At 37.8% G+C, this 26,282-nt stretch overlaps 1 protein-coding gene across 1 annotated transcript in view; it reads left to right on the top strand.

Annotated features, from left to right (window-relative positions):
• The window catches only part of FAM83B (family with sequence similarity 83 member B), a 50,371-nt gene that overhangs the window by 13,687 nt on the left and 10,402 nt on the right, over positions 1-26,282 (top strand). The window contains exon 3 of the mRNA XM_065632066.1: positions 23,903-24,067. Coding sequence (XP_065488138.1) covers positions 23,903-24,067 — 165 coding nt within the window. The remainder of the gene's footprint in view (positions 1-23,902; positions 24,068-26,282) is intronic.

Genomic DNA, 26,282 nt, shown 5'->3' on the forward strand with positions numbered 1-26,282 from the left:
TCAGCCTTATTTTCATGCTGTTTCCTGGAGCTGCGGGCACTTTTTGCCAAGCAGGCTGCACTTCAGCTCAATAAGCTCCCTTTATTATGGCTTAAGCACTAGACATCACATTCTCATTCAGGTGAATCTGAGTGGCATCAGCCCACAGATGGTATTGTAGTTAGTGTTTTCCGGCTAGGCTTTTGATGCTCAATAAGCCAGAAGTAAAAATGAGGATGAGATGAAATAACCAGTGTGTAAGAAGAGTAAGTGCCTGCTGATTCTCTGTTGGACCTTTCTCAAGAAATGTCCACCAAGGGACAGCCCTTTTAAGCTGTGCAGAATTCACTGCTAGTGAGCTGTGCCTCCTGATCAGAAACATCAGAGGCAGCGAACAGAAGTGACAGTGCCAGTCAGCAAATCTGATTTCCCTCAAATGCCAGCAGGATACCTCCTGTCAAAGCAGCCAGATCTCCATCCAGCATGACAGAGCACCATATTATCTGAAGCTATCTGCTGTTCTGATAATTTCTTGGCACTGCCTGATAGTGGATTAGCGCAGGCATGCAATAATTGCCTGAAAAGTCACTGTCAAGGGTGTGGGTTTCTTTTAAATAATAGGCAGGTATATGTGGCTGCACAGTGTCTGTTTGATAGAGATCTGTAACCTGTCTTTGCTGAGAATGGGCCTAAAAATATCAACCATCAATGGATCCAGCTCTTACAGTAGTATGTACTGTTACAAATCTACAGAAAGCTGCTTTACAATGTAACAAAAACTATATTATTTTGCTAAAGGGAGATACTTTTGAAATGAGAAAATTAAGCCTAGAGATGAGAAAATCAAGCATAGAGATGAAACATATGAATGATTCTTCCGTTTGTTTATTTGTTTGCTATCTCCTTATTTCATGTCTTAGTGCTCTGTGTTTACCAGGCTGACATATTACATGATTGACAGGCATTAAATAATGCAGAAATAGTTACTTCTGCAGTAACTGTAATAGTTATTTTTGCAGTAATATCATTATCTATTTCATTCAGAATTTCTAGGCTTGCTGACAGAAAGACACTTGCGCCAGAAATCTAATTAACAAGATTATTTGATTTCTTATGCATAAGTTGAATTGAATGTTGGAAGTACAGTCCGGATCTGAAGTGCTGTGATACAGGATTACAATCTCCTGTTACAGGATTTCTGTCCCAAGGAAGGGCTCAGTGCTTTGACTTGAAGTTCAGAGGAGTTAAACAGTGTCTTTGCAATGGGCTCTTGAGACCTCAGGAAACTCTTGTGTGTGAACGTCAGAGCCTTGCAAGGCCAGGGCTCTGCATGCTTTTTGGAGGAGTAAAAAGGAAGGAAAAGATGTGCAGTTCTTGGGACTTGGGAAGGAGGCGCGTCAGGGGAGCAGGCATCCCTGCTCGTCCTTTCAGTTGCTGGAAGGGTTCCTATTAGAAACCAGTGCAGCAACTGAACTCTTTTTAAACCTTCCGAGGGACCACAACACTGGATCCAGCACCCAGGGTGAAAATGCTGGCAGCTTTGGATTACGTAAGTCTTACAGCATCATATGGAAGGGGGCAGCTTAAGACAAATGCAGATGGACCGATGTTTGATTCAGCTGTGCTGTGTAGAGCAGAAGTAACTCCAGTAGAGTCGGTATCAAACAGATGGAAGTAAAGCACAAAAGTTGTATGTAGTGTCTGTAGTACCCAGGCATTTCTGCCCTCACCCTGTAAAGTGACCATACATATAGGAAACCTATACATTTTTGTTGTAGTTCCTCTTCCATTCTCCTCCCTCTCCACCTGTCACTCCAGCTTTTCCTCTGGAACAACCTTCTCTCCTCTGTCTTTTCTCCTTTCATCGTGCACCTCAGCCAGAGGTATTTACTGCCTGCTTTAGGTACTTTTGGCATCTTTCTTGGATGCAATGCCTGGTGTGATATGGGAATGTGAGCCCCCTCGTAGGTCATAAAGAAACGTGAATGCTTTGGAGGGTTCCATTCAGCACACCTGAAGCCAGTGCTTGCAGTGGGGCATTTGAATCTTTCCCTTATCCCTCCCAGTAAGAAGCAGTAAACCATAGTTGTGATATTAGAAATACAGCAATGCTTTTGAATTGCGAGTCAAAGAGCTCAATTTTATTGGCAGGTTTCTGATTAAATGTTGGAGGAGGTATATTTTCTGAATAGAAATGTCTGATTTGCCCTCTGTTTTATTTTGTAATAAATTGAACTTTTGGCAACAAGGATGAAGGTTAGATGTAGAGCATTAATGTATCAGAAATTCCAATAGCCTATTTAATTACAAAAATTACTTGCATACACAACTGATTTTCATCTAATTTTGTCGAACAATACATTAGTGACACTTGAAAGTAAATTTTATAGGTATTTAGTAAGGGGCAGAGAGAGGAAAAAATATTACTTGTTCAAATAAGATACTTTTTTTTTGCTTCTTGAAACAAAATTAGATCCCTAATCCTGAGAGGATTTAAATACTATACTATCTGTACACAAGAGGATCCATTAAATTAACATACACATGTGTTTGCAGGATTGACGCCTAGGGTTCTGACCATGTATCATTAAAAATCTGATTTTAGATACTTAAATAATCTCTTTCTCTTAAATCCTGCCACGGTAAACTTGTAGTACAAAATGAGCATGTATCTCCATCCACCGTGAGCAACTAAAAAAAGTATAACGTGTCCAAGCAGACTTCTGTGATTTTTTTAATTCAAAATAAAAACTGCGTCGAAGAACTGAATATCTGAAACCAAAGCAAGGCACCGAAACTGGCAGAAGGTTTTCCCTTCCCAGGATGCTATTCCAGCACTCAGTTCTCATTTACTGACCCCAGCATGCCCGTGCAGGCCCAGGTCCCACATGAGTCTAACCCAAAGGAATGGACGCACATATGAATGTTAGAGAAGATAGGCTGGTACCTTAACAAGAAATTCAGGAGCAAAACTAATTTATCATGTTGATGCATAAACAGTAAGAATAGTTTTTGCTGATCTAGAATGTCTGTCAAATAACTTTTTTTTTTTCTCTGACTTTGTATAAATGGCCTGAACCAAAATGATTGAGTTCTCTACTAGCAAACTCTGAGAGTTTGTACTGGGGGTAGAGGCTTCATTATCTTCTGCCACATTATGTGTGCTTACTGAGCTCAAATACACTGCACAGAAAACTCCATAGAGAAATTTCTCAATTTGTACTCCAAGGCTTTAGAAATGATTGCAAAATACGTATTAAAAGCACACATGCGCTTTCTCATGCATGCTGACATGCAAGCAAGACAAATGAAAAAAAAACGGTAAGAAGTGAATGTCTGGAATGTTGTTATTATGGTAGAGCTGTCCAAAATATTTGATGGACTTTGTTTTTTAAGTGCTGCATATTCTTAAATAAAAACAAACAAACAAAAACTAACAACCAACCACATACACACACACCAAAAAACCAACCACCACCAACAACAAAACAAAACACCCTGAGAAATTGTTTCGTGGACCGTTGTGACACTATGCTGATACAAAATTGTGTGTACATAGATAGGCATAATTATTTTGAATTTTGTTAGTGGTGTTTCAAAAAATCCTAGGGATCAGAATTTCACAATCTGCTAAATTCTGTGGAGAGACATTGCTTATACAATCTCAGGAGTTGACGCACTGCATTTAATTATACAAAGCAGTCCCTCTTGAGATAAGACGTAAAAGAAGAAAGCATTTCAATTTAATCTGTTACTCTCTAGTGCCTAACCCAGCTCTCTATTTTTAAGGTAGTAGACTATACGTAACAAAAATACAGATATTTAGAAAACAGAAAAGATCTAATAGCTGAAATTTGTAACAATAGTACTTCAGTGCAGGCATTGAAGTTACCAGCCTGAGTAGTATATTCGAAATCAGAAGTAAAAGGTTATCTTTGACAGACTTTTTTCCATCGAATGTGATTAGTTTAAGAAGAACACAAAAAGCCACATGTTTGAAGATTTTTTTGGGATTTCCAGCAAAGTACATTGACTGAAACATTCTAGCAGCACAGTTATATAGCATTATATGATGTGAAAATCTACACTGAATTAGAAACAAAAGTGTGGCATTTTAATTCCAAATACAGAAATCTCTCTGTCTCATTTTAAAGATACTCAGAAGTAACAAGAATACTGTTGGCTACATTTCAGTTCACCCTGATGTTCACACAGAGTTTCTAGTTTTAAAAACCCAAATGGAGCTTACTCAAAACTGCTTGTTTTCATACAGTTTCTATGGGGATTCACAGTTTAATGAATGCAAAAGGAAATGGACCTCAGTTTAAATTTTTCCTTAAGAGATCTAAATTTTGGCAGACTCTTGGACCAGTCTTGGCTGAATGTGTGTCACAAAGTTTAGGCACAGAAGTACAAAAAAACTTTTTGATGCCTGTTGGAGGCATTGCTGACCTAACGTTGGTGTCCTAACATAATTCTGTGAACAGCGGAGATGTTACTGATAATTACACTAAATATTCTTCTGTTTGGAAATCATGCAAAAAATCGCTTTGACCAGGCTTTGATTTATTTTTCTAGGGAGGAGAAATTAAAAAAATATGGCATGTATCGTAACATATAAATTAAAAATGATCTTGAACTTTATTTCTTTTTTTTTACTAAATTCTTCCATTTTCTCTAAATCCTATAGTGCTGAGTTACACTAAAAAATATGCTGAATTATATTTTCCCATCATAGTATATAAATTTTTGATTAGCTGTGAATAAAGTCCATAGCAATTGCAATGTAAGTGACAGGCATTGATCTCTTCTGGTTTTGATGTTAAATTGCTTCTCTGTGGCTCTGGATGGGATTTTAGCTTGAAATAGTAAAACGTAAAGCAACGTGGTTGGTCGGTCTTGTTACTATAAACTACATAAACCCAATAGGGGAAATCTATTTATTTATAAAAAAGGGGAAAAGTGACATTAAATACTTTTCAAATTGTCTGTGTAAACAGGTTACATTATATTTATAGGAATAAATATGCACATAGACACTGGAATTTCATTGAAAAGTTTACTGTCAGAAGCTGCCACAGTGAATGTTGCACCACACAGGCTGAAATGCAAAATACCTATGAATATATGTATGTGAACATTCTTTCATGTTAGCTATTAACATATTTAACTAAATTAACACATTAGGAAAACTGAGAATGGCATTTCACTTAGGATATTTTTAATTGATTTCAAAGTTGTCCTTGGCTCCTGAAGGTCTGCAGGTTGCCCAGGAAGGATTTTAATGTTAATAAACTATACACTCTTTTTCCTTCCTTTCTCAATTTTTCCCCGAACCACAAAACCAAGAAGATCTCAAATGTTTCATTTGTTTTCAAGTTGCCAAATGTTTCATTTGCAGTTTCTGCATGCTTTTGGGTGCTTTGTGCCTGGGATTTTGAAGAGAATGAACCTTCAGCACTGCATCCAGTGGAACTCCCCACACTGCAGGTTCCTTCCCCTCAAAATCCCAGCAACAAGGCTTTAGTTTTCAGCTCGTTCGTGTAGCTGTGATCTTTCCCCCCTCCCCAAAGAGTAGTTGCAATTCTGATATTTTAATGAATATGATTTTTTGGTATAAATCAGTCATCTTCTTGATTGCATGCTGCTGCTTGTTCTGTGTTTGCCTGTCCTCTCCATCAGCCCTGCCATTGCTTTCCTTTTGAAATAGAGTTTTCTAATTAATGCCACTGGAAATTAATTTGGAAAATGACGGGTAAACAATAATCAATATTAGTATCCTTTAAAAACTCATAGCTTGTTATCAGATCTGTGAGCCCTCTCTTTTCATCTTTGCAGCCATTTCCAGACTGCAAAATCAGCTGAGGTTGATAAAACCAAGAGATTCACAGATTTTGGTGCCAGAAGGGACCATTATGATAATGAAATCTGAGTCCGTGCGCAACACAAGTCTGGCACGGTTGCATCTTCAAAGAGCTGATACTAAGAATAAATCTGACCTTCAAACACTTGGGTGCCAGCCTTACAGTCAGCACTTCTGGGTAACTAATTCATAATTGTTCAGGAGATCAGATTGGTTTGGGGTTTTTTTTGGTATGATCACTTTTCTCTAAATGATGGAATTTACTTGAAGAAGCCCATTTTGCAAGACCAGACCAAGCCTGCCTGAACTTCCTGCTTGTGTAGCTCATCACTCAACGTGACAGGCAGCCAAAAGAGAAGGTGCAGAGAATTTTAAATGTGGGACTGGAGGGTGAGGTGAGGCTCAGGCTGCTGAGTAGCTGCAGGGATTGCTTTCAGAGGGACTTTGGGACGCTCAGCACCTCTAAATACAGGGCATTAGCCTCTGAGGATTTGTTCGCATGGCAGGGTAAAGTGCAGCACGGAGATTGACAAGCAGCAGGGTGTTTTCACCCTCCCAAAGCATCACATCAGCCTGACTAGACTGTTTCCAGTCACAAAACTAATTAGCAATGGGCTGACTCAGATGTCCCTGCACAGGAGAGCGGTGTGACACGCACATGCACGCACCCTATATATTTTCAGTTTCCCAGATAAAAATAGATGTAATAATGTTATTCCCACATTTATGAAATGGTTTGTGCTTTACATTATTAAAAGTTTTTTCCGTATGTACTGAAGTGTTCTTGTAAGTCATGAAAGAGGAATTTAAAAAGCTGCCTTTTTTTTTTTCTGGTTATTTTTCCAAGTCTTTTATGACAGAGAAGTGGCAGGCTTCAGTAAGTTTTAAACTAGATAAAATGCTCTTTTTTTGGATTGATTCGCAGGCTTTTCTAGTTCCATGCATTTGTATAAATTCAAAGACCTTTTACATCCTTTAAAAGAATAACATGTTATTCTTTGTATCCTTTTATTTTTGCTGGTTATAAGTCTTGTGATTAAAAGCATTGGTTTTAGGACTTGGAAGACTTGTATACAAATTCCTTTTGGAACACAGACTCCTCCTCTATAAATATGAATATTAGCTCAGAGGGATGTGTGAAGACATACATAGTTTGGAGTCCTCATGTATTAGGGGTAGTGAACACAGTTGCAAGAGCTTAAGCTGGAGTTCACTTTCTTGGGTGATTCTAACGGTTTAAAACTTTTTTGTGTGTATGTTTGTTCTTGTTGATGGGACAAGTGAGCGTTCAAGCAGAAATATTTCAGTCATATGCAAATACAAGGCAGAGAGTTGTTTGCTTCTCCATTATCTGCCTGTGTTCTGCTGTTACCTTTTCTCACAGTATTCCTCTGTGTGGCTGTGAGAAACAAGAAAATATCTTTTTTCTTGTTCATTCGAAGTACACTTACTAGTTTAGGTTGCATTTCAGTGAATGTTCTGTCACCCACGTAGATGTCATGAAAGTCTTATCTGTTGCATACCTGACTCTTGTTTCATTGCAAAAATTGTTCCCATGTCAATTAAGATAATGTATATTGTATTTTATATGATTGATAAGAGACTGGAGTGTCTTTTAATTAGCAACTACTGGTCACAGTTGGCCAAAAATTACAAACTCCCTGAAAAATTCCTTCCTGACAGCTGCACCTCATCTCTCTCGTGAGTGCGAACTGCACCAACATCTGTGAGCAGGTTCAGAATGACAAGGAAAGACTCTGGAGAACAGCAAAAGCTGGCCATGTTTTTAACTGAGCAATAAAAAAGGGTGAAAGCCATCCTGTTATTACATTTGAAACAAGTGCTGTTTTTTCCACACTTTTGTCAATGCAATGCTGGTTTGATTTTTTTTTATCTAAAGGAAGGAGGCAAATATTTCTTTTTCGGTCAGTGTGCATATATGCGCGTGCAATCCTCTACATGCACATGTACCCACTGTGTTACAGCAGGCATGGTTTCTAGGTAGGCACACATGCAGTCTGGTACAGAGAGCTTTACTGGCAGGAATTTGGACTGGGCAGGTTACCCAGGGGAGATCTTTCCTGAGATTAGAGAGGTACTTCATAAGAACAAATGTTTGTTTGAAAGGTGCTAGTTTGCATCTAAAGGCAACACTTTTCCAAAGTGTTCTTGGCATAAAATTTTCACCTCTACTCCACAGAGGTATTGCAAGTTCTCATCTCCATCCTTATTTCAAGGAACTCAAGTCATACACTATATTAAGCTATTAGCATGCTTGGCACATTTTTCAAGAGCAAATTTTCCAACAGAGTGTGGCTTAATGTAAGCCCATGGGTGGTTTGGTCAGTGGTGTTTCTACCTTTTGTTCCTTACGATCAGACAGGTTCTGTTTTTAATAGCAAAACAAGTGAATTTTCGTCTCCTCGCATTTGTTAGCGTATATACCCCTGAGGTATACATTTATTCAGCATGGGAATGTTTTGTGGCTGCAAGGGCCTCACTGGCACAAACAGAGGACCTCTCAAAGAAAGCTACTGAAGAGCTGCAGTGGGTGCCTGTGAGGCTCATTTTCTTTTTATCGTAGAATCATAGAATAGTTTGGGTTGGAAGGGACCTTCAAAAGTCAAGTTAGTCTAACCCCCCTGCAATAAGCAGGGACATCTTCAACCAGATCAGGTTGTTCAGAGCCCCATCTGGCCTGGCTTTGAATGTTTCCAGCAATGGGGCATCTACCACCTCTCTGGGCAACTTGCGCCAGTGTTTTACCACCCTTATTGTAAAAAAAATTCCTTCCTCATGTCAAGCCTGAATCTCCCCTCTTTTAGTTTAAAACCATTATCCCTTGTCCTGTCGTAACAGGCCCTGCTAAAAAGTCTGACCCCATTTTTTATAGGCCACTTTTCTTCCTCCATTCTTAAATCCAGGTACCTGCTGTGATGTTTTGGAAGACACTCCCTTGCCCTAGTGGGGTCTTTGCATTTCTTGGAGGTGTGCAGCAGGCTTCGTGATTACAGCTCTGATTATCATTACCCAGATGGGTTGTGTGTGTGTGAACTGCCATGTGATGCGCATCAGGAGGAATATTTTGTAGAAAGGGTAATTAATGATCTCACGTACATAAAGTTGTACAATGGAAGACTCGTGATAACATGTTTCCCTTCAACCCATTAATGAAACCCTATTAACTTACCGTGTTGGTCACTAGCTCAATTGAGTATAAAGCGTTCAGTTACTTGCACGCTGGTAACTCATTTATTTGAATAGCTGTTCATTTTATGCATTCATGAATGAGTGCTTCGCATTATCCTTGTGAGGATGAGAAGCAAGAGCGGAGCAGCATGAGCGCGGGATGACAGTGCCCGTCTGTGGCTGAGGCGATGGAGTCTGGATCGCGGAACTCTGTCCTGCAGCCCGGCCCTGTGTCTGCTCCTCCCCGGAGGCATCCTGGAGGTGGCCTAGGACTCTGATTTAAGAAAATATTATCAATATACTGAACAAACTTTTAAACATTAATAGTAAATTTTTACGTTTAAATGGAAAGGCTACCAGATAGCAATTATTATGATTATCTGATCTGACTCTATCACAGAGACCAATAATCTTTCTGAGATTTTGCATAATTGCGTTATCTAATTGCAAGTGATGAATTAATACTTCTCTTGTGGCCTTGTTGAGGATTTGTATGGAGATCAGTGAAAGCTGATGCTAACTGCACATACAAAAAAATAAAGCGTCACCAAGATCATTATTAAGCTGTATGGCTTGTTGCTGTCTGACAAAGCTGGTTATTAAAAATTCAGCTCACATAGAGACTAAAAGATCAGTTTAGCAAAAAACTTGGCAGAAAGAAATAAGAAAGAAATGTTTCTTTTCATTTTTAAAACTTGTTTCTATTAATTTCCTTTCATATCCATCGACCTGCTACTCTCCCAAATGCCTTACTGTATATGGAAGATTCACCTTTGAACAAGAACTGTCAGGTTTCTCTTAAAAAGCTTTTAGAAGGCTTTAAAATTGAATTTTTTTTTAAAAAAGACAATATTTTAAAGCATAGTATTATGACTGAAATTTTACCTCTTTCAACTAGTAATAATTTTACTTGTAGTTCCTCTCTTTTTGTTTGTTTTGGGCTTTGTTTTTGTTTTGGGGTTTGTTTTGTTTTGTTTTGTTTGGGGTGGTTTTTTTTATGTTGTACTTGATCCAGGAATTAAATTTTGTTTACTACCTTATTTAGTTCCAATTCACTATCCACTCCACTGGGGTCTACAAGAATTGTAGAATTACTTATCTGCTTCATTTCAGTTTGCTTCACAGGAGATTTGAGCAGGGGTTTTTTAATTGCTTTGCTACTCTTTCAGACATCTTGCTCCACATGGTAATGTGCATAAAAATTTAAATTTGTTTTCTTCCTAAAAAGCTGCACATAATTACATATTAACTAGATTAATCTTTTCTTATCTTTAGGACATTCTGCTGCTTTCAGACTAGTCGGCAATTATTTTTTCCTTTTTCACCTAATCTGTAATAAATAATCTAGCATGCCAAGGTAATGGATTTCACCTGAGGATCTCAACATAATTTGCAGACAATAATTAATTAATTAGTTTCACAACCTGTCTTTAGGTGAAATTGAAATGCAGCCTGGCAGCACGCAGTCATTAGCAACATGTTGCACCATTAGCTGTAGCTGCTCTATAAGCAGGTGGTGTAACCCACCGCTTCTGAGTATCAGGGAAGGTTCCTGCTCAAGTGGCACCTTGTTTAAAAAAATAAATAATTACAGTCATCTAGTTGGGTTGTTTACTTGGCGTCCAGATGTAATTATATACCATACGGACATATGCAGGCAAACATTATGTCTGTAATACATATTGCAGAATAGTGATCTGACATAATTTCTGCTGCTTTTTTTAGCAGCATAAATATTACTATAGGTATTTTTCCAGGCATGGTATTTTTACTTATAAATGCATTTTGCCATGCAGCTGAACTGGAAAAAATTTAAAGATACATATGATGTGAACAGAGAATTTGTCAGTGATAAACCCTGAGGAAACTTCTCATTGTTCATCCTCATCCTACAGGAGGATCGTTGGCTTTCCTTCATACTGACCCATCTCTGACCTGTGACCAGTAATTTTAAACAGCCTGGATTCTGTATTTTTCTCATTTATTCTGACCATATTACTACTTGAATTGAGCTCCTTAAACAGAATTAGGTACATCTATAGGGTTTGAAATTAGTGGCAGCGAAGTAAATAGCATCTGTAGCAAGAACCAAAAGCTTTATTGTGACTATCATAACAATACAGTCATAAAATGTGTAACAAAAAGTGTCGTATTTTAAACGTTGCATAAAATGCGTGAGAACCCATTTTAAGCCCACATTCAGTATCCAAAATCAGACTGTTTTTCCAATCTCAAATTTAACTGAGTTTGGAGTCCTCGAAGGAGAGAGGGAGGCACAGGAAGAGAGAATGAAAGAATTAAGGGACTGAAGGGGGAGAACGAAAGGAGGGAAGAGGGAGGAGAAAGAGAAGAAAGGAGGGAAGGGGGAAGGATCACTAAATTATAGTGGTTTTGCGTGCACTTTTGTGACAACAGTATGAAAATCTTTAATATCATGGAGTCCTACAAGCTGCTAGAAATACTCATATGCAATTAAAATGTTTTCACAGGACAACTGATTTAAACAGCTGGCCATTAACCAGTCCTTAAGTGTCTGCACCTCATGTGTCTGTTAATGACTCTTAATCGCATGTATGAACTTGAATATAAAAGCTGTAATCTTGAAAAAAGATGAAATAAGCAATATTTGAAAAAATATATATTTTTTTACCGCTTGCCCTTCCCTAAATATATGATTAGCCTTTATTCAGTGATTTTTATGTTGGTTTTCCTTTCAGAAGGCAGGCTGAGCAACCAGCTTGGTCATCAAGCTGTTTTTTCAGTATTAGACATAAACGTGATTTCCCTGATACTCAAAAGTTTCATTAAAAACGACCACCAGCAGAGCAGGGAGTTCCATCACTGTCTTAGGTGTAAACTATCCAGGTCTGCTAATGGCAGTCTTGTAAAAAATACTACTCTGTTGCAATGGACTATTGCAAATACAAGATTATCCCACTTATTTCGAAAAACTAACAGGAGCCTCTGTTGAGGACTGCTTTCTCCATTTTGGTATTGCCTTTGCTGTACCATGAAATAGGGGAGGTTTTTAACCAGAATTGGTTCTAGTCTTAGTTGGGATTCTGTGGACATCTAACAGTGTCTTCTGCAAGGGCTTCCAGTGGATTTTCCTCTTTTTCTTCTATATTTGTTTCTGAGACACTTTCACTAGCAGTGTTCCTTAGGATTATGAAATACGCCTTTTGGAAGAAGGAGTTTTGAGTGTCTATAGACACACCAACAGCTAATGCTATAATTAGGGCTTGCGTCTGAGAATTAAGTATAATCAGGTCATGCTCATTGGTCTGTAGGCTTCCACTTATTTGAAATCTGGCAATTGAGAATTTTTTAAATTTTGCACTGCCATCCAAAATAGACTTGTTTTCTCTTGGATGCAGTGTTTTTTATGTTAGAAAATAATAATCTTCTAATGAAATTCTGTTACTTGCTGCAAGGTCACCCTTGTATAAGGCTCATGGACTTACCAGTACATGACTTACAAGTCCTTTGCAACTGTGTGATTTTATTTTTCCACATACTAAAAATGTTTGATAGGACATCCTTGTGGACTGTGATCAGCATAATGCACATAGGCTTTTGAAAGTCTGTCTTTCTGAATCATCCGCAGCTCTGAAACACATCACATTTTTGTGCTGACTTGGATCCACCGAAATCTTCCTGTACCTAGAAACACAGAAAATAAGTGTTTCCTGCTTTTGAAACACTGATTTTCATGCACCTCCATTATTTTCCACAGTCTCCTCTGTGTTATGTCCCTGCGTTTTTCGATTCTTTTCTTACATGTGCAATGTACTTGGTAGTACATACTTGTTGCTGTAAGTGACAACAAGGGATTTCAAGCAGTATTATATGATTGAAGAATACAGTTATGTTTTATTGGATTTTTTTTGTCCGAAATATATATATATACTAGCAGAAGCATTGAACTCAGTGCAGGATACTTTAAATATGTCATTTATTTGTAAAATATTAATATATATATTCGACTCTTTCCATTTAATTTCATTTCAGAAACGTGTTTACTATTAAGGTCTCAAAGACGACAAACAGTGCACAGCTCTTGTATAATCAAACTTAAAAGCAAAATTATTCTTCCCACTCTAGAAAAGTGGGTCTGAATCATCTCTTATTCTTCTAAATACGCCTTTGACTAAGAGAATCTTTCATTGTTTCCAAGTGTCTAATTAACAAATGCCAACAAAGTTGGCTACTTTAAATAAATGTTGCTTCGTTTTATAGTTTAAACTCCACAGCCTGTAAATGTTCACTAATATTGTGGTATTCTATACATTGTCTAGTGGTTTAAAATATGTAAATTCTCAGGAAGTGAGGTTCAGTGTTGACAATGTGTTTATACAGGATTCTTGAGGAAACTGAGTGGAGCAGTAAGAAAGCAGACTGACTCGAAATTCATTCCATTCCTAGTCTGAGAAACCCCACCAAAATATATTCTTAAAGGTGGCAAAAAGACCCAACATCTTTTCAAGAATTGTTATCCAGATTAGCTGAAATCTCAGACATTGACTCTTTGATAAGCAGCAAATTATTTTAATATTTCTTGAAGGAAATCTCAGAGCCCTCAGAAGTGTTGGCATCTTGTCTAGTTTACCTTGGCATGAAGAATATTTGTAAGCAGGAGCAATTTGAGTGGACAGTTTTAGTACATTTAAAAAATGTTTATGTCCCTTTGCATTTCCCTCCGCCTCCCGCATCCCAGAGGTTATGATGGCTTTTTCCCATATTCCTAGTTATGTATGGCAAGGCATGACAGCCATTCTTATTTTAAGGTTTTGAAAAAGTTCTTAACCACATGGTAGTCAACTCATAACTTCCCTTGGCCAGGTAGAAGCTAGCCAGGAGCGTCTGCTTCTCTTACTAGTACTGCAATTGTTTGGCAGAAGTCTTCAAACTGAAGCTGGTCTCTGAGGCTGTCCTATGATGTTTTCAGTCCTGCACCGCAAATCAAAAAGCAAAATTTATGAAGAGTTTAGTTCTAATTGCTATTGGCACTTTTAAAGAAAATAATTGAGGCTTATCACATGGTTGCACATTGTTTGTTTTGGAGCAATCATAAGTAACGCACACATGAATAAACGAGTACTTCTACTTCCAAACAAATTTAAAATAAAAAGTACAACATTACAATATTAATTCAAGTAGCCTGAACATTCCCTAAATATTAAGGGATCTGGTGAGAACCCACATATTAAAGCTGTTAGTACTCTTTCAAATAAAAAATCATTTCTGAAGCAGCAAGCCTTTGAAATTCATCATAGAGAAAGCTAGAGGCTAGAGAAGTACCTTTTATTTTTGTCATGAATTTCCATTCTGGTATAGCTGAGTCATAAGCTGACAAAAAATCCTGGCATTTCTTTTCTGTTTGCTTTTCTTAGGAAAAGCTTGGCAGCTTCCCAAAATAGCAACTGAATTCTGAAGAGCTAAATACAAATATTAAAATCCTGCCACCCAACCAGCTGCAGCACACATGGCACTGAGAACAGAGCAATGACATTAATGGCAAGAGAAGAAAGGGCAGAGTAAGCTCCCAAACATGTTCCCTCCATCATGCCAAGGATTTTCTCTGCTGCCTTATGTGCTTCTCTGTAGGACCTCTGCTCGCTTCTGTTCGCACTGACAGGACACAGCTTGCTTGTGTAAGAGTGGTTTAGTTATTGGTGGGAGCATTGTGAATAGAAAGGAAGCTGTTAAAATTGAACATTGTGAATGCTTGTTGTTTTAATCATTCATGACAATTCTTTGCAGATTTAGGTAAATCTTTTCTTGTTTGAGGTGTGCCAGTCGCTGGGCAACAGCTGTTGCTTTGCAGAGTATTTTTGCTCTTTCCTTTCTTCCAAGGGTTAGGTTTCTAAATGCTTCTTGGAAAGTCCCCACGAAGAATCCCCAGAATATCCCCTTCCCTCCTCTCATCTCTGTGACTTGCTGAAACTCAATTCTGCCTGTGCAGAAGCAAAGCTTCAGAGGAATTATTGCCTCTGCTGCCGGCCACAGCGAGGTGGTATCTCCTCTAATTCAGTCTGCTCAAACTGAGTTTTTACTAATCCTTCAGCCAGAATAACAACTACCAAACCCATAGATACAGATCACATTTATAGAATTAATGTAGCTCACTCCCATATGTTTTGCAAGATACTCACCTGTAAAATTTCCAGTTGCATAAATTTGAAGAGGTAACGCTGAGGGTGTAATTTTAAGGCGGTACGTGTGACGTGCTAGCTGGGTCTGCAATAGCTTTCTGAAAAATAATGCAGAAGGCTACTGTACATTCACTTTTCAGAGAAAACAATCTTATCTGCACTTCAGAGAACTTTTGGGTTGGTCTTAGCTTCGTTTGTGGAAAAGCTAATCCTGAGCTTCTGATCCACTTTTTTAGAGACATGGTAAGCTGCACAAAAGTTGCCAAATTGGGCAAAAGGCAGAATTGTCAGGTAGTAAGTAGAAGATGGTACATTGTAAAAAATGAATTTTCCCAGTATATTTCAAAGTTAAATCCCATCCTTCTTCAGACCTGCTGTTTTCACTGCCATATCATTCTTTGCTGCCAGAATCAGAACATTTTTCCCCATTACTGACAGCTGAAAGTTCCCTGACCACACATCTTTCTTACATGTTTTGGGCAGAAGAGATGAGTCTTCACCATGTGGGCTACATGGTTAAACACAGTTAAACTATTTAAATAGTGCTTTATGTGGTTGCTTGCATTCATAATCTTCTGAGAATATTTTGCATTGGTATTCCATAGTGTTTTTGCAGGAGATTTCTAGAAGTGTAGTTTACGTTTTATTTTCTGGATAGTGACTCTTTTCTTTATAAATTTTCATTGATGTTGAGCATATCTAACATCCTGTTACAGAGAGAAACCGTTGTGGTTTTTGAAGACTGCTGATGTACGTGTTGAAGTTAATTTTTATTCCATTTAAACTTAGTGTTCACCTTAAAATACTTACTTTGTGTAGGTAGTATGTGACATGATGAACAAGAGGCTTGGTGACCAGAACAGGAGACGCATTCTGTTCTGAGTTGTACATTTTGTGTGTTTTCAGAATTGATGTCAGAACCATTCTTTTTGAGCAGGAGGAGGAAAAGAGGATAGCGAGGGTTAGGACAGCTTCCTCTGAGGTAGTGTTGCTGCCTGTTATGGTAAAGTGCCAGACTTCACCCTGCAGTTAATTAAATTGCTTTTAAAGAATGCAATAATGGAAGAACATTTCGAAGTACACTGTGTGGTTATGGTCTATTGCTCTCTAAATGCAGAGCCAAGTTAAATAAGTTAAATATGATGTCAGGAAGCCAATTTTGGTGATAATTTACTATAAGTACTGACATTAACTTCATGGAGGTTGCATAAGTGTAAATCATCTGAGTATTTGTTCCACTACATTGCTACAGTACTTGTACGAGAATGGATCATACTCATCTAGATGTTTGGTTACTATCTGTATTATTGTATCTAGACTGTTTATAGAAGAGGACTCCCCCATTATACCTCTCCTTGGCACTTAATCTCACGACTTTGGATGTGTTATACTTGCTATGGGGCAGCTCAGCAATTCGGTCAGCCCAAAAGTGGCCTGAGATATTCAGGTGCAACTCACAGTGATTTCAAAGTATGTTTTGCAATGGAAGGATGTGTGTTGTACAAAGCATTTCAGGGCTGTGTTTAATTTTGAAAATTAATACAAAACTAATGAGCTATCATCTTAGGAGCACCCTGGTGTTAGCAACAGTGCTGTACGGTGTAGATATCAGATGAGTTATTAGGATGCCGCTAATACGAATTGCAGCAATCATAAACTGAATCCAGACCCTCAATCATAAGCAACAACATAACATAATTTAAAAAACCTACAATGATTTGTGGTTCGTGTTATATAGCTTACTAATGGGAAGGCTATCTGTATGGATCACAAAATTTGTCTCTCTTATGGTTCCTGAAACCCCCCTGGTGAATTTGCTACCTGTTGCAAACAGCAAGGCATGCAATACCCTGCCTTCCTTCTGCAGTGTTGCAAGCGTCGTGACCTGCCAACTCTCTGAGAAAAGCCAGATTCAGATAGCACTGAGCCTGTGCCACAAGGAGATTCGCTCCAAAACAGACATCTGTGAAAAGGAATTTGACTGGAATACCAGGGAAAAGGTCAATGAAAATAGGGTTAACAATTCCGTCTGAAATGTGGTTCTTCAGTCTTGAGGTGAAAAAGGGTGCTGATATCCAAAAGCACTGTACAGCAACATGGATTTTTTTCATAGCATGCCCAAAACCTCACGTAGGTTGCAAGAAATCAATACTCTTGCAATGTAGGGTAGGTCTTTAGCATTATTCCCTACTAGGTTATTGATATAACCTCTTTAGTAAAGCCTGACCTAAGGAAGCAGTTGCATTAGAGGATTCCTTTTTTTGAATGTTTATAGCAAAGGAGGTGTTAAATGACACACTCTGCAAGATATCCTTGAAAGGATTATAATTAGTGCTTGTGAAAGGAGTGAAGATACTGGGATAATGAAACTGTCAGTAGTTCACAATATAGGCTTACAGAGCCCTAGCAGTGAAGGCCTTTCATTACATCTATGCCTTAATTTCAGTATACACCCATTAAAAGGGTTGATTTTTATGTCCTAAAATTGACCAATGAAGATTAAAATCCATTGTTTCTTCTTACCTAAATGAGAGAAGTAAAACGGAGGAAATACTTTACTTCTGAGTATTCTTTATTTGTAGTCTCTGTCTGTTTTATTTAAGCCTCACAGCAAAGTTTATAATTACTACCAAATATGGCAAAATATGCTTGAATTTTGACAATGATGGGAGTGGGGATCTCTGAATCATTGAACTGCAGACTTGGTCAATTGTAAGGGACCTCAGGTCTCCAGTCAAACCTCCTGCTTAAAGCAGGGATAGCGATAGGATCTGACCAGGTTGCTCAGGGCTTCATCCAGTTGGGTCTTGAAAGCCTCCAAGGATTGTGACTGCACAACCTCTCTGGGCAGCCTGCTCTACTGCTGGGCTGTCCTTGTGGGAATGAGAGTTCTTCCCTATATCCAGTCAGAACTGCTCTTGTTTCAGTTTGGCCACTGTCTCTTGTCCTGCCACCACTGTGAAGAACCTGGCTTCATCTCCTTGAGAACTTCCCTCTAATGCACTTGTGACTGCTGTAAAATTCCCTGAAGCCACCTTTGCTCCAGACTGAACAAACCCAGCTCCTTCATGGAATTTTCACAGGGCAAGTGCTCTAGCCCTGAGCATCTTGGTGGCCCTCCCCTGGACATGCTCAGGAGATGTTTAGTGACAGATGTATTTGTGCTGTTGGGACTGGCAACTTCTTGCCATGTAAGCCTGTGAACAAAGTTAAGTTTCTGAAGGTGAGAACCATTTAAGCAAATATAATGCATGTGAATGGGCTCAAACTAGCAACTCCTTGAACAATGCCTGGCCCTATAACGTGATCAATAAACAGAATTGAACGTCAGCCTCCTTTTACAGTCTCATAACATCCAGTGCAGTGTCATATTACTGGGTACTTAAGCTCCTGTTTTCCAAGAATCTGCATAATTTTGCAGGAAATTTCAGCTATAGTTGTTTGTTTTAACCTTCAGAATATGTGTGTGTCTGTCTTTAATGAATCTTGTCACTAGTATTTTATGCTGGAGTGAGTCATTTCATGAACTTGGAGTTCATTAAAAACTTTTAAAGAATGAAAAGGACTTTGTATTAAAATGACCTGATAGTTTAGTTATAATGAGTTCTAAAATGTTACTTTACCTGATATTGTGCAAATTAAATAAAATACATCAGCTTACTGGAAAAATGTCTGGTTTAAAACATTTGCATAAAAATAGTGCTATTCAACAAAATTATACTTTTCTGCCTATACTTAAATGTTTCTAAAATGTTAAAGTAATGTGCGAAGCTTTACTTTTCTATTGCAAACCGTAGTCTTAGAGTCAAGATAGTAGTAAGAATAAAAGTATATGGCTCTACTAGTGCCTTCATTTAAATTGATAAAACTCTCAGCTTTATTATGAGTAATTTTGTGCTCATTGACTTCAGCAGATTTTCTTCTTCAGTAAGGATTACATTGAAACCAAATTTTAACATTTAAAGGCATTCACCACTTTAAAGAAAGAATTGGCATGTAAGATTAGAAGATTAGTAGTAACAACCTCAAATTATTTAAATTTATTTTGGGGGGAAGAAGACTAGTATAAAAATCATTTTCTGCACTGTCTTCACTTTTACTTGATCACTTACATGTACTCTACTGTTAGGTTGGTGCAAAAGTAACTGTGGCTTTGCACCATGAATTTTAAATCATTATAACAAGGCTCAAACACATCTCTATTAATCAAAATAGGAACTGTTACAATCAACACATTTTTGTCAATGAGAAATACATTTGTTTATTCCTGTAGCGTAAAAATCCGTGCTTTGGGATTTGACGAACTCTTGGAAAGCATTTTCTGCATCCTGCTGGTTATGGAAGTGTTTTCCCTGCAAAAAGTTGTCAAGATGCTTAAAGAAGTGGTAGTCGGTTGGTGAGAGGCCAAGTGAATGTGGCAGATGAGGCAAAACTTTGTAGCCCAATTTGTTCAATGTGCAGTCAGGTGTTGCCATGGAGAAGAATCGGGCCCTTTCTGTTTGATCAATGCCAGCTGCAGGTGTTGCAGTTTTTGGCGTCTCACTGATTTGCTGAGCAGACTTCTCAGATGTGATGGTTTCACCGGGATTCAGAAAGCTGCAATGGATCAGACCAGCAGCAGACCACCAAACAGTGACCATGACCTTTTTTTGGTGCAAATTTGGCTTTGGGATGCGCTTTGGAGGTTCTTCTCAGTCCAACCACTGAGCTGGTCATAACTCGTTGTTGTATAAAATCCACTTTTCATTGCATGTCACAATCCAATTGAGAAATGGTTCATTGTTGTTGCCTAGAATAAGAGAAGACGACACTTCAAAACGATGATTTTTTTTATTTTTGGTCAGCTCATGAGGCACCCACTTATCGAGCTTTTTCATCTTTCCAATTGGCTTCCAGTGCCAAAGGACCATAGAGTGGTCAATGTTGAGTTCTTTGGCAGCTTCTCATGTAGTTGTAAGAGGATCAGCTTCCTTGATTGCTCTCAATTGGTCATCGTCACCTTCTGATGACCAGCCACTATGCTCCTCATCTTCAAGGCTCTTGTCTTCTTTCCAAATTTCTTGAACCACCACTGCACTGTACGTTCATTAGCAGTTCCTGGGCCAAATGCGTTGCTGATGTTGCAAGTTGTCTCTGCTGCTTTATGACCCATTTTGAACTTGAATAAGAAAATCACTCGCATTTGCTTTTTGTCCAACATCATTTCCATAGTCTACAATAAATACAAACAACAAGTAATAAGTCAGTAGCAAAAGACCATGAAGCTAGAAAAGCACATTAAAATTACATATAACATAACCACATTTATTTAAGAATGTATTCCAATATCAAATGGCAAATTTCAAAAATGTACCACTCTTTCTGTGCATAATATCAGCATTATCTCTGCCAATTATTTTCTCCTCCCTGATAGTGTAAAATGCCTAATTATTCTTGTGTCAGGGTCATTTTTGATCACAGTGGTAGTCAATTTCTCAAGGACTGGAAATTTGTCCAAGAATTCTGGTGCTTTCAGCAGAAAACTACTGCACCCATCCTGCATGGCTGAATGGCCTTGGTATTTCCTATAAAAGCATTGGTGCTTGATTTTGACAAGACCTTTGCATTATGGAAAACAAATGCTTTGGAAAGAAAATGGCAGTTTATGACAAAGTCTACCATATGACACTGGCGTGTTCTGCTTTGGAGGATTTTCTTGATACAGGATAGCATCGTTATGCCCACAAGAAACAGAATTTGTGAAATAGGCAATTTTCTGACCTATTTTGTGCAATTTGTCAGTTTCTTCTGCTTTGCTGGATTCCCCTGTTAATGTAGCTGCTTCTTACAAGCGTTAGGGTGGAAATTAGCTCTGCAATTGCAAAAACAAACTTAAAAACACAGTAGTGAAATCTTTCCTTCCAAAGGGATGCAAGAATTAAGTAATCCTGCAGCTGTTATTACAGCTTTAATTAAAGATAGATACACATTATAGAATACCTCTTTTGAAGTAACTGCCTAGTCTTGGTCTCCTTAATGAAAACTTGGGACCCTGAATACTGCGTGGGCTTTTTCTTTCCCCAAGCTCGATACTCCCTTCTGCTGCAAAGCAGACGAATTTATGGGCATTTATGGAATTTACTCTTTCCGCATCAAAAGCTGTAGTTTATGATCAAACAACTAGTCTGATTTATAGAAATCAGTATACAGAAATGACCTTATCACTGTAAATGACCTTGTATTTGTCAATGTATATCATATGCATCGTTCACATTTGTCACTCTTCTTCTTCCAGCAATTGAGCCTAATGATGTTTGTGTTGACTAAATTAATTGAGTGGTGCTAAGAGTGAATGTGCAGGCTAATGAGGGCATACAACTAGAGTAATCTTTGGCTTCCAGGGAATGCAAAAGTGGATGTCCAGCTGGTGGTCAGATCACGACTGTGGCTTTGCATACGCGCCCTTAAATCTGGTGAGGATTTTTCAGCTAGCACAAGCTTTAGGTTTCAAAATATAATCCCTATTTCAAGGCTACTTTTTCTTGCAAGACTACTTTGATGCTTTGCAGAATTAACTGCAAAATTAATAAGCTAAATGGTTTAACAACAGTTCTACTAGTGAAGACAAGGAGAGTTTCCCTGTTCATTCCCAAGTTACGATATATCTGCATAGTTGTCTACGTGCATCCCTCTCGTACCAACAACTTACTGGCCTGCTTGCTCATGTGTTTATTTCTCTGCTTCTCCACCCTTCATAAAGATAGACATGGCCATTCTAGTCAGTTTGGGGTTTTAGTTTTTTTTACTTATTCCTGTTTTTTCTTTTCTGTGTGTTTCCAATATATTAGTCTTTGCAACCGCAGATGCTGCAAATAAATCAGCATCTTACGTATGTGCCATAGGAAAATGTTAGAATTATTTTTGAAGGCTGTACTGGTGATATTGAATATTTCGTGTATTCAGGTCAGTGTATGCTAATCAATCCATCCAGGATTTCTCTCTTACATTTAAATAGATCCTTGAATGTAATGACTATCTATTTCTAAAAGATCTGAAGAAAAGGAAAGGCTAAGAAGAAATTAGAGAGTTTGGAGGGAGGGGGCACAGGTAATGAAACAGAACTATTTGAGAAGAGACTTTCTTCTTTGATCTTTTTACCTAACACACTTGATTTGTCCTGACAGATTTCTGCTCAGACATGAGTGAAACAAGACAGATGAATAAATAGGGTTGCCATGCTCAGTTAACCTTGTGTATCTCAGAAACAAGACAAAGCAGAAGGTGTGGTCTGAAAGTGGTGAGGTCCATGGAGTCAAGATAAACTTTTGTGGTTTTCAGTCTTTCCTTTCATATTTAGATAAAGAGATATAATTTGTACTGTTAAAAATCACTTCTAGGTCTTATTTTCAAAAAGTCATTGAGATTAATGATGTAGTGCATGGGCATATTAGCAAGGACTTTTGAAAGAATTGAGTTTTTTTATACTATTCAGTTCCTCTCTGACTGGTGGATTTGTAAAGAGTCTTTTTATTGCCACATGACATGTTATGGTAAGGCCAAGTCCTTTCATTTTTACTACTTCAGGAGCTATTTTTTTACCTTTCCTAATGACATTGTTATTTTACTTCTATTTTTTGTAGTTCAGGTCTCATTAATATTTCTAGTGGTTTAAATACATGTTTGGCATAAGTGACTCTTTTAGTTCTAAGCAGGTAGTATTCAAAAAGGTGATTCAAATGACTGACTGTAGACTTCTACCTGTGTGCGTGCAACAGCATTTACCAGTTTTTGTGAGTGAGGTAAATGTTTCAGTTCCACGATAAGATGAGTGATTATAACTGAACAATTACACCATTAAAGCTGAGGCACGGATCGTTTAAAGATTAGTGAAAATGGTAAAGCATGCTCGCTGTTGAGCCTGCTCTGATACCTGTTTTGATCTTGCACCTGAGACATCTCACTGGGACTTTCATGAAGACTCTAGTGGATAAGAATATTATCTTCAATAGTTACACAGGTATCTGTTCTCCCTCTGTTATTTCCTCTAACGCTTCAATACTAGTTCTTCCCAAACTGCTAATGATATTGAGCATACCATCTCGAAAATACCATTAGCAGGACATTGCTTTTCCCAGTCAGAAATATTTACTTTATCCCCATAGGTTGAAGGACATCAGTAGCTGGTGTTCAACATTCTAATCTTCTTGAACCAAGCTCTCACCAGCTGAGGCTGTTTCATCCCAGTGAGACTGCTGAATCAGGATGGATCTTGAAGTCCTCAAGTCCTCCAGCTCTTCGGTGTCTGCTTATTGACTCCCTCAAGCTCTTGAGCCATTAGCTTTAGAGAAGATGGAAGATGAACAAGCTTCTTGTACAAAAATGTTATCTGATTTTTTTTTATGCACACTGCGTTTATATAATGGTGGTTTATTTTTTTCTACTGTATTCATACTGCTGTTTGTCCTTCCCTTCTCTTCCAGTGGATTTCCTTTGCCTTGTACAGCAAATCACTACACACACCCAGGACACAACTTTTTGTTGGACTTTGGTACTTGTGACAAGTGATCCGGTGATCTTGGAAAGCCTTCCAGGTTAAGTGGTACCACATGGAAAATATTAGAACTTTTTGATGTGTAAAAAATATTAGTGTGTTAGCTGCCCAGTGCAAGCTTTAGTGAAGAGTTTTATATATACGTTTATACAGTGCAATAATTTGTGTATTTTCTGTTTCATCCAGGTCATTGCCATTGTTATGGATATGTTTACAGATGTGGATATTTTTAGAGAAATTGTGGAGGCATCTACTAGAGGGATTGCAGTGTACCTCCTGCTTGATGAGTCAAACTTCAGTCACTTTCTGAAAATGACGGAGAAACAAGGCTGTCAAGTTCAGAGGCTCAGGGTAAGGCTTCCTGTGTTCCCATGTATGAACATTCATTGCTCATTCCTTCTCAAGCTTCTTAGAAGGGACTATTATTCAAAAAGTGATTATCAAATACTGCTTTTTCGAATTAACAATCAAATATAAATAGGTGTGCTCTCAGCAGAACTTTCTCTACAAATGTTTTTCTCTTTTGAAAGATTTTTATCTTTTTCATGTGTCAAAACAAGAATATTTGATAGAATTACATAATTTTACATATATTATTTATAAAATAATTTCCATTATTATGTATTTAGGAATAATGCATGTTTTAAAAACTAGGCTTCTTTTTGCTTTCCCTTAATGTAGCCTTCAAATAAAGTCATAAAGTTTATATAAATTAATAAATTGCATACTTCATTTTATGATCTTTTTCTTTAAAGTTATTATGTATTAAAATACTTTAAAAGACCCAAGATTCTATTTTGTTAGTGTTTTCCTGAAAATCCATATTTTCATGTCTGTCTGCATCATGTCTTAGAGACTATTACTTTTACACATGAAACATGTATTTTTATCCTCTAAGAAAGATAACAAGAAGAATAACATTTACATTTTTCACAAGATGTCCTGTACTGCCCTAATATTTACCAGAGATTAGAATACAAACCATGAGCTGCACTGACCTGAAGTAAATGCTTCATAAATACTTCTAGATTTACTGTACCATAGATAGCACTGAAGAAGTTCCAAGGACGTTGTCAGAGTTTATTTGCAAAGCGCTGAGCACTGCCTTGGCTGAACTTAGGTATAGTCCCATTTGCAGTTCCCTGTTTCTATAACTAGTTAGGCCATGTTCACACCAGGCAAAAATGTAAAAACTCTTCTTAGCAGCATCCATTTTAAGAACCCAGTCCAAAAATCAGATAGAGATGTGTTGTATTTTTAAGGATAAAGAGGGATTTTTGGTAGAATTTTGTAGCAGACCTGTGTTTTATACCAATTTTTGCTCTGGCGTGTTGACTTAGGTCCTTAAAAGTATTCCCATACCACTTCCCAGGCTCATTTCTTGTGTATGAGTGTGTGGGATTGCCCTCTGGTGGCCTAACACATAGAGCTGGGAGAACTTTTGGAAAGAAAATGTCAAAAACATGTTGTGGTTCTGTAAACACTGGTCATGATTGTCTTTATGAAGTCAGTATTTGGCAATATTTCCATACTCTGGAACTTGAGATACCATCATTTGCTAATTACTTGAGTTAACTTTGCCATAGGGGTTGCCAAAAATGGTATATGTCTTTTTATGGAATGAGTTTTATCCTCTCAAAATAAAAGAAAATAGGAGCATGCATTTTAAGTGATATGTCAAAAAATGCCATAGTGTGCATTTTCAAATTAATTCTGTGCAATATGTATCTACAGCTGTTTCGAAAGCTTGACGTGTTTTGGGTGAATTCAAAGTTGTCTTTTTAAATATGGCTTTATAGACCTACAGGCATTTATACTGTGCTTGAAAGAAAATTAAAAGATACATATTACAGAGAGCTAAACAGTAATCCTGTTGTGTGCTGGGTTTCCAGTTTAGCTTGTAATAAAGCTCTTCAAATTAATGGTCTTCTCATCTAAGTGCTACTCCCAGTGACTGTTGCTCTGAGAATAGAAGCTTACTACTCCCACGGTCATTCTTCTGTGACTTTCATGAGGATGAAACTGCAGGTGACTATGAAAGAACAGTCAGTACGTTGGAGAAGTTTTCTCCTTTTCCGTTTTTCCCATCATCTCAAGGTTCACCAAAAAAAATAAATCTTCAACTTGTTATGCTCTTGGCTTTCAGTCTTCCCCTTCTGTTCAGTGAAAGCATGAAGAGGACAGAGATGTATGCATCTCTTTATTTCCTTTAAGATGTAGCAACAGCAGCATTGGTGTTGTTATTCTCTGGCATGATTTGGTTCAGTCTTGCCAGGAGTATGGCAGATGTTCTTCATGATGAGCTTTTCTGACTCAACCCCTTCTCTGGCTCTTTTTCTATTCCTTTGAATCAGTAAAAAATGAGATGCAGTGATGAACAAAACTGTATTTTTAATTCAGATTTACAATTCAGTAGTCTTCTGTATGGGGAAAAAAAAAAAGGGGGAAGATTTTATCCATAAATCTACATTAAATGTGCAGACAGTTCTCCTCCTCTGTAGTCTGACTGCATATCAGGGTGTTTCCCTCCTTATTGAACGATATAACTGAAAAAATGAATAGACTA

The sequence above is a fragment of the Caloenas nicobarica genome, chromosome 3, assembly GCF_036013445.1.
Source record: "Caloenas nicobarica isolate bCalNic1 chromosome 3, bCalNic1.hap1, whole genome shotgun sequence".
In the NCBI taxonomy this organism is placed as follows: domain Eukaryota; kingdom Metazoa; phylum Chordata; class Aves; order Columbiformes; family Columbidae; genus Caloenas; species Caloenas nicobarica.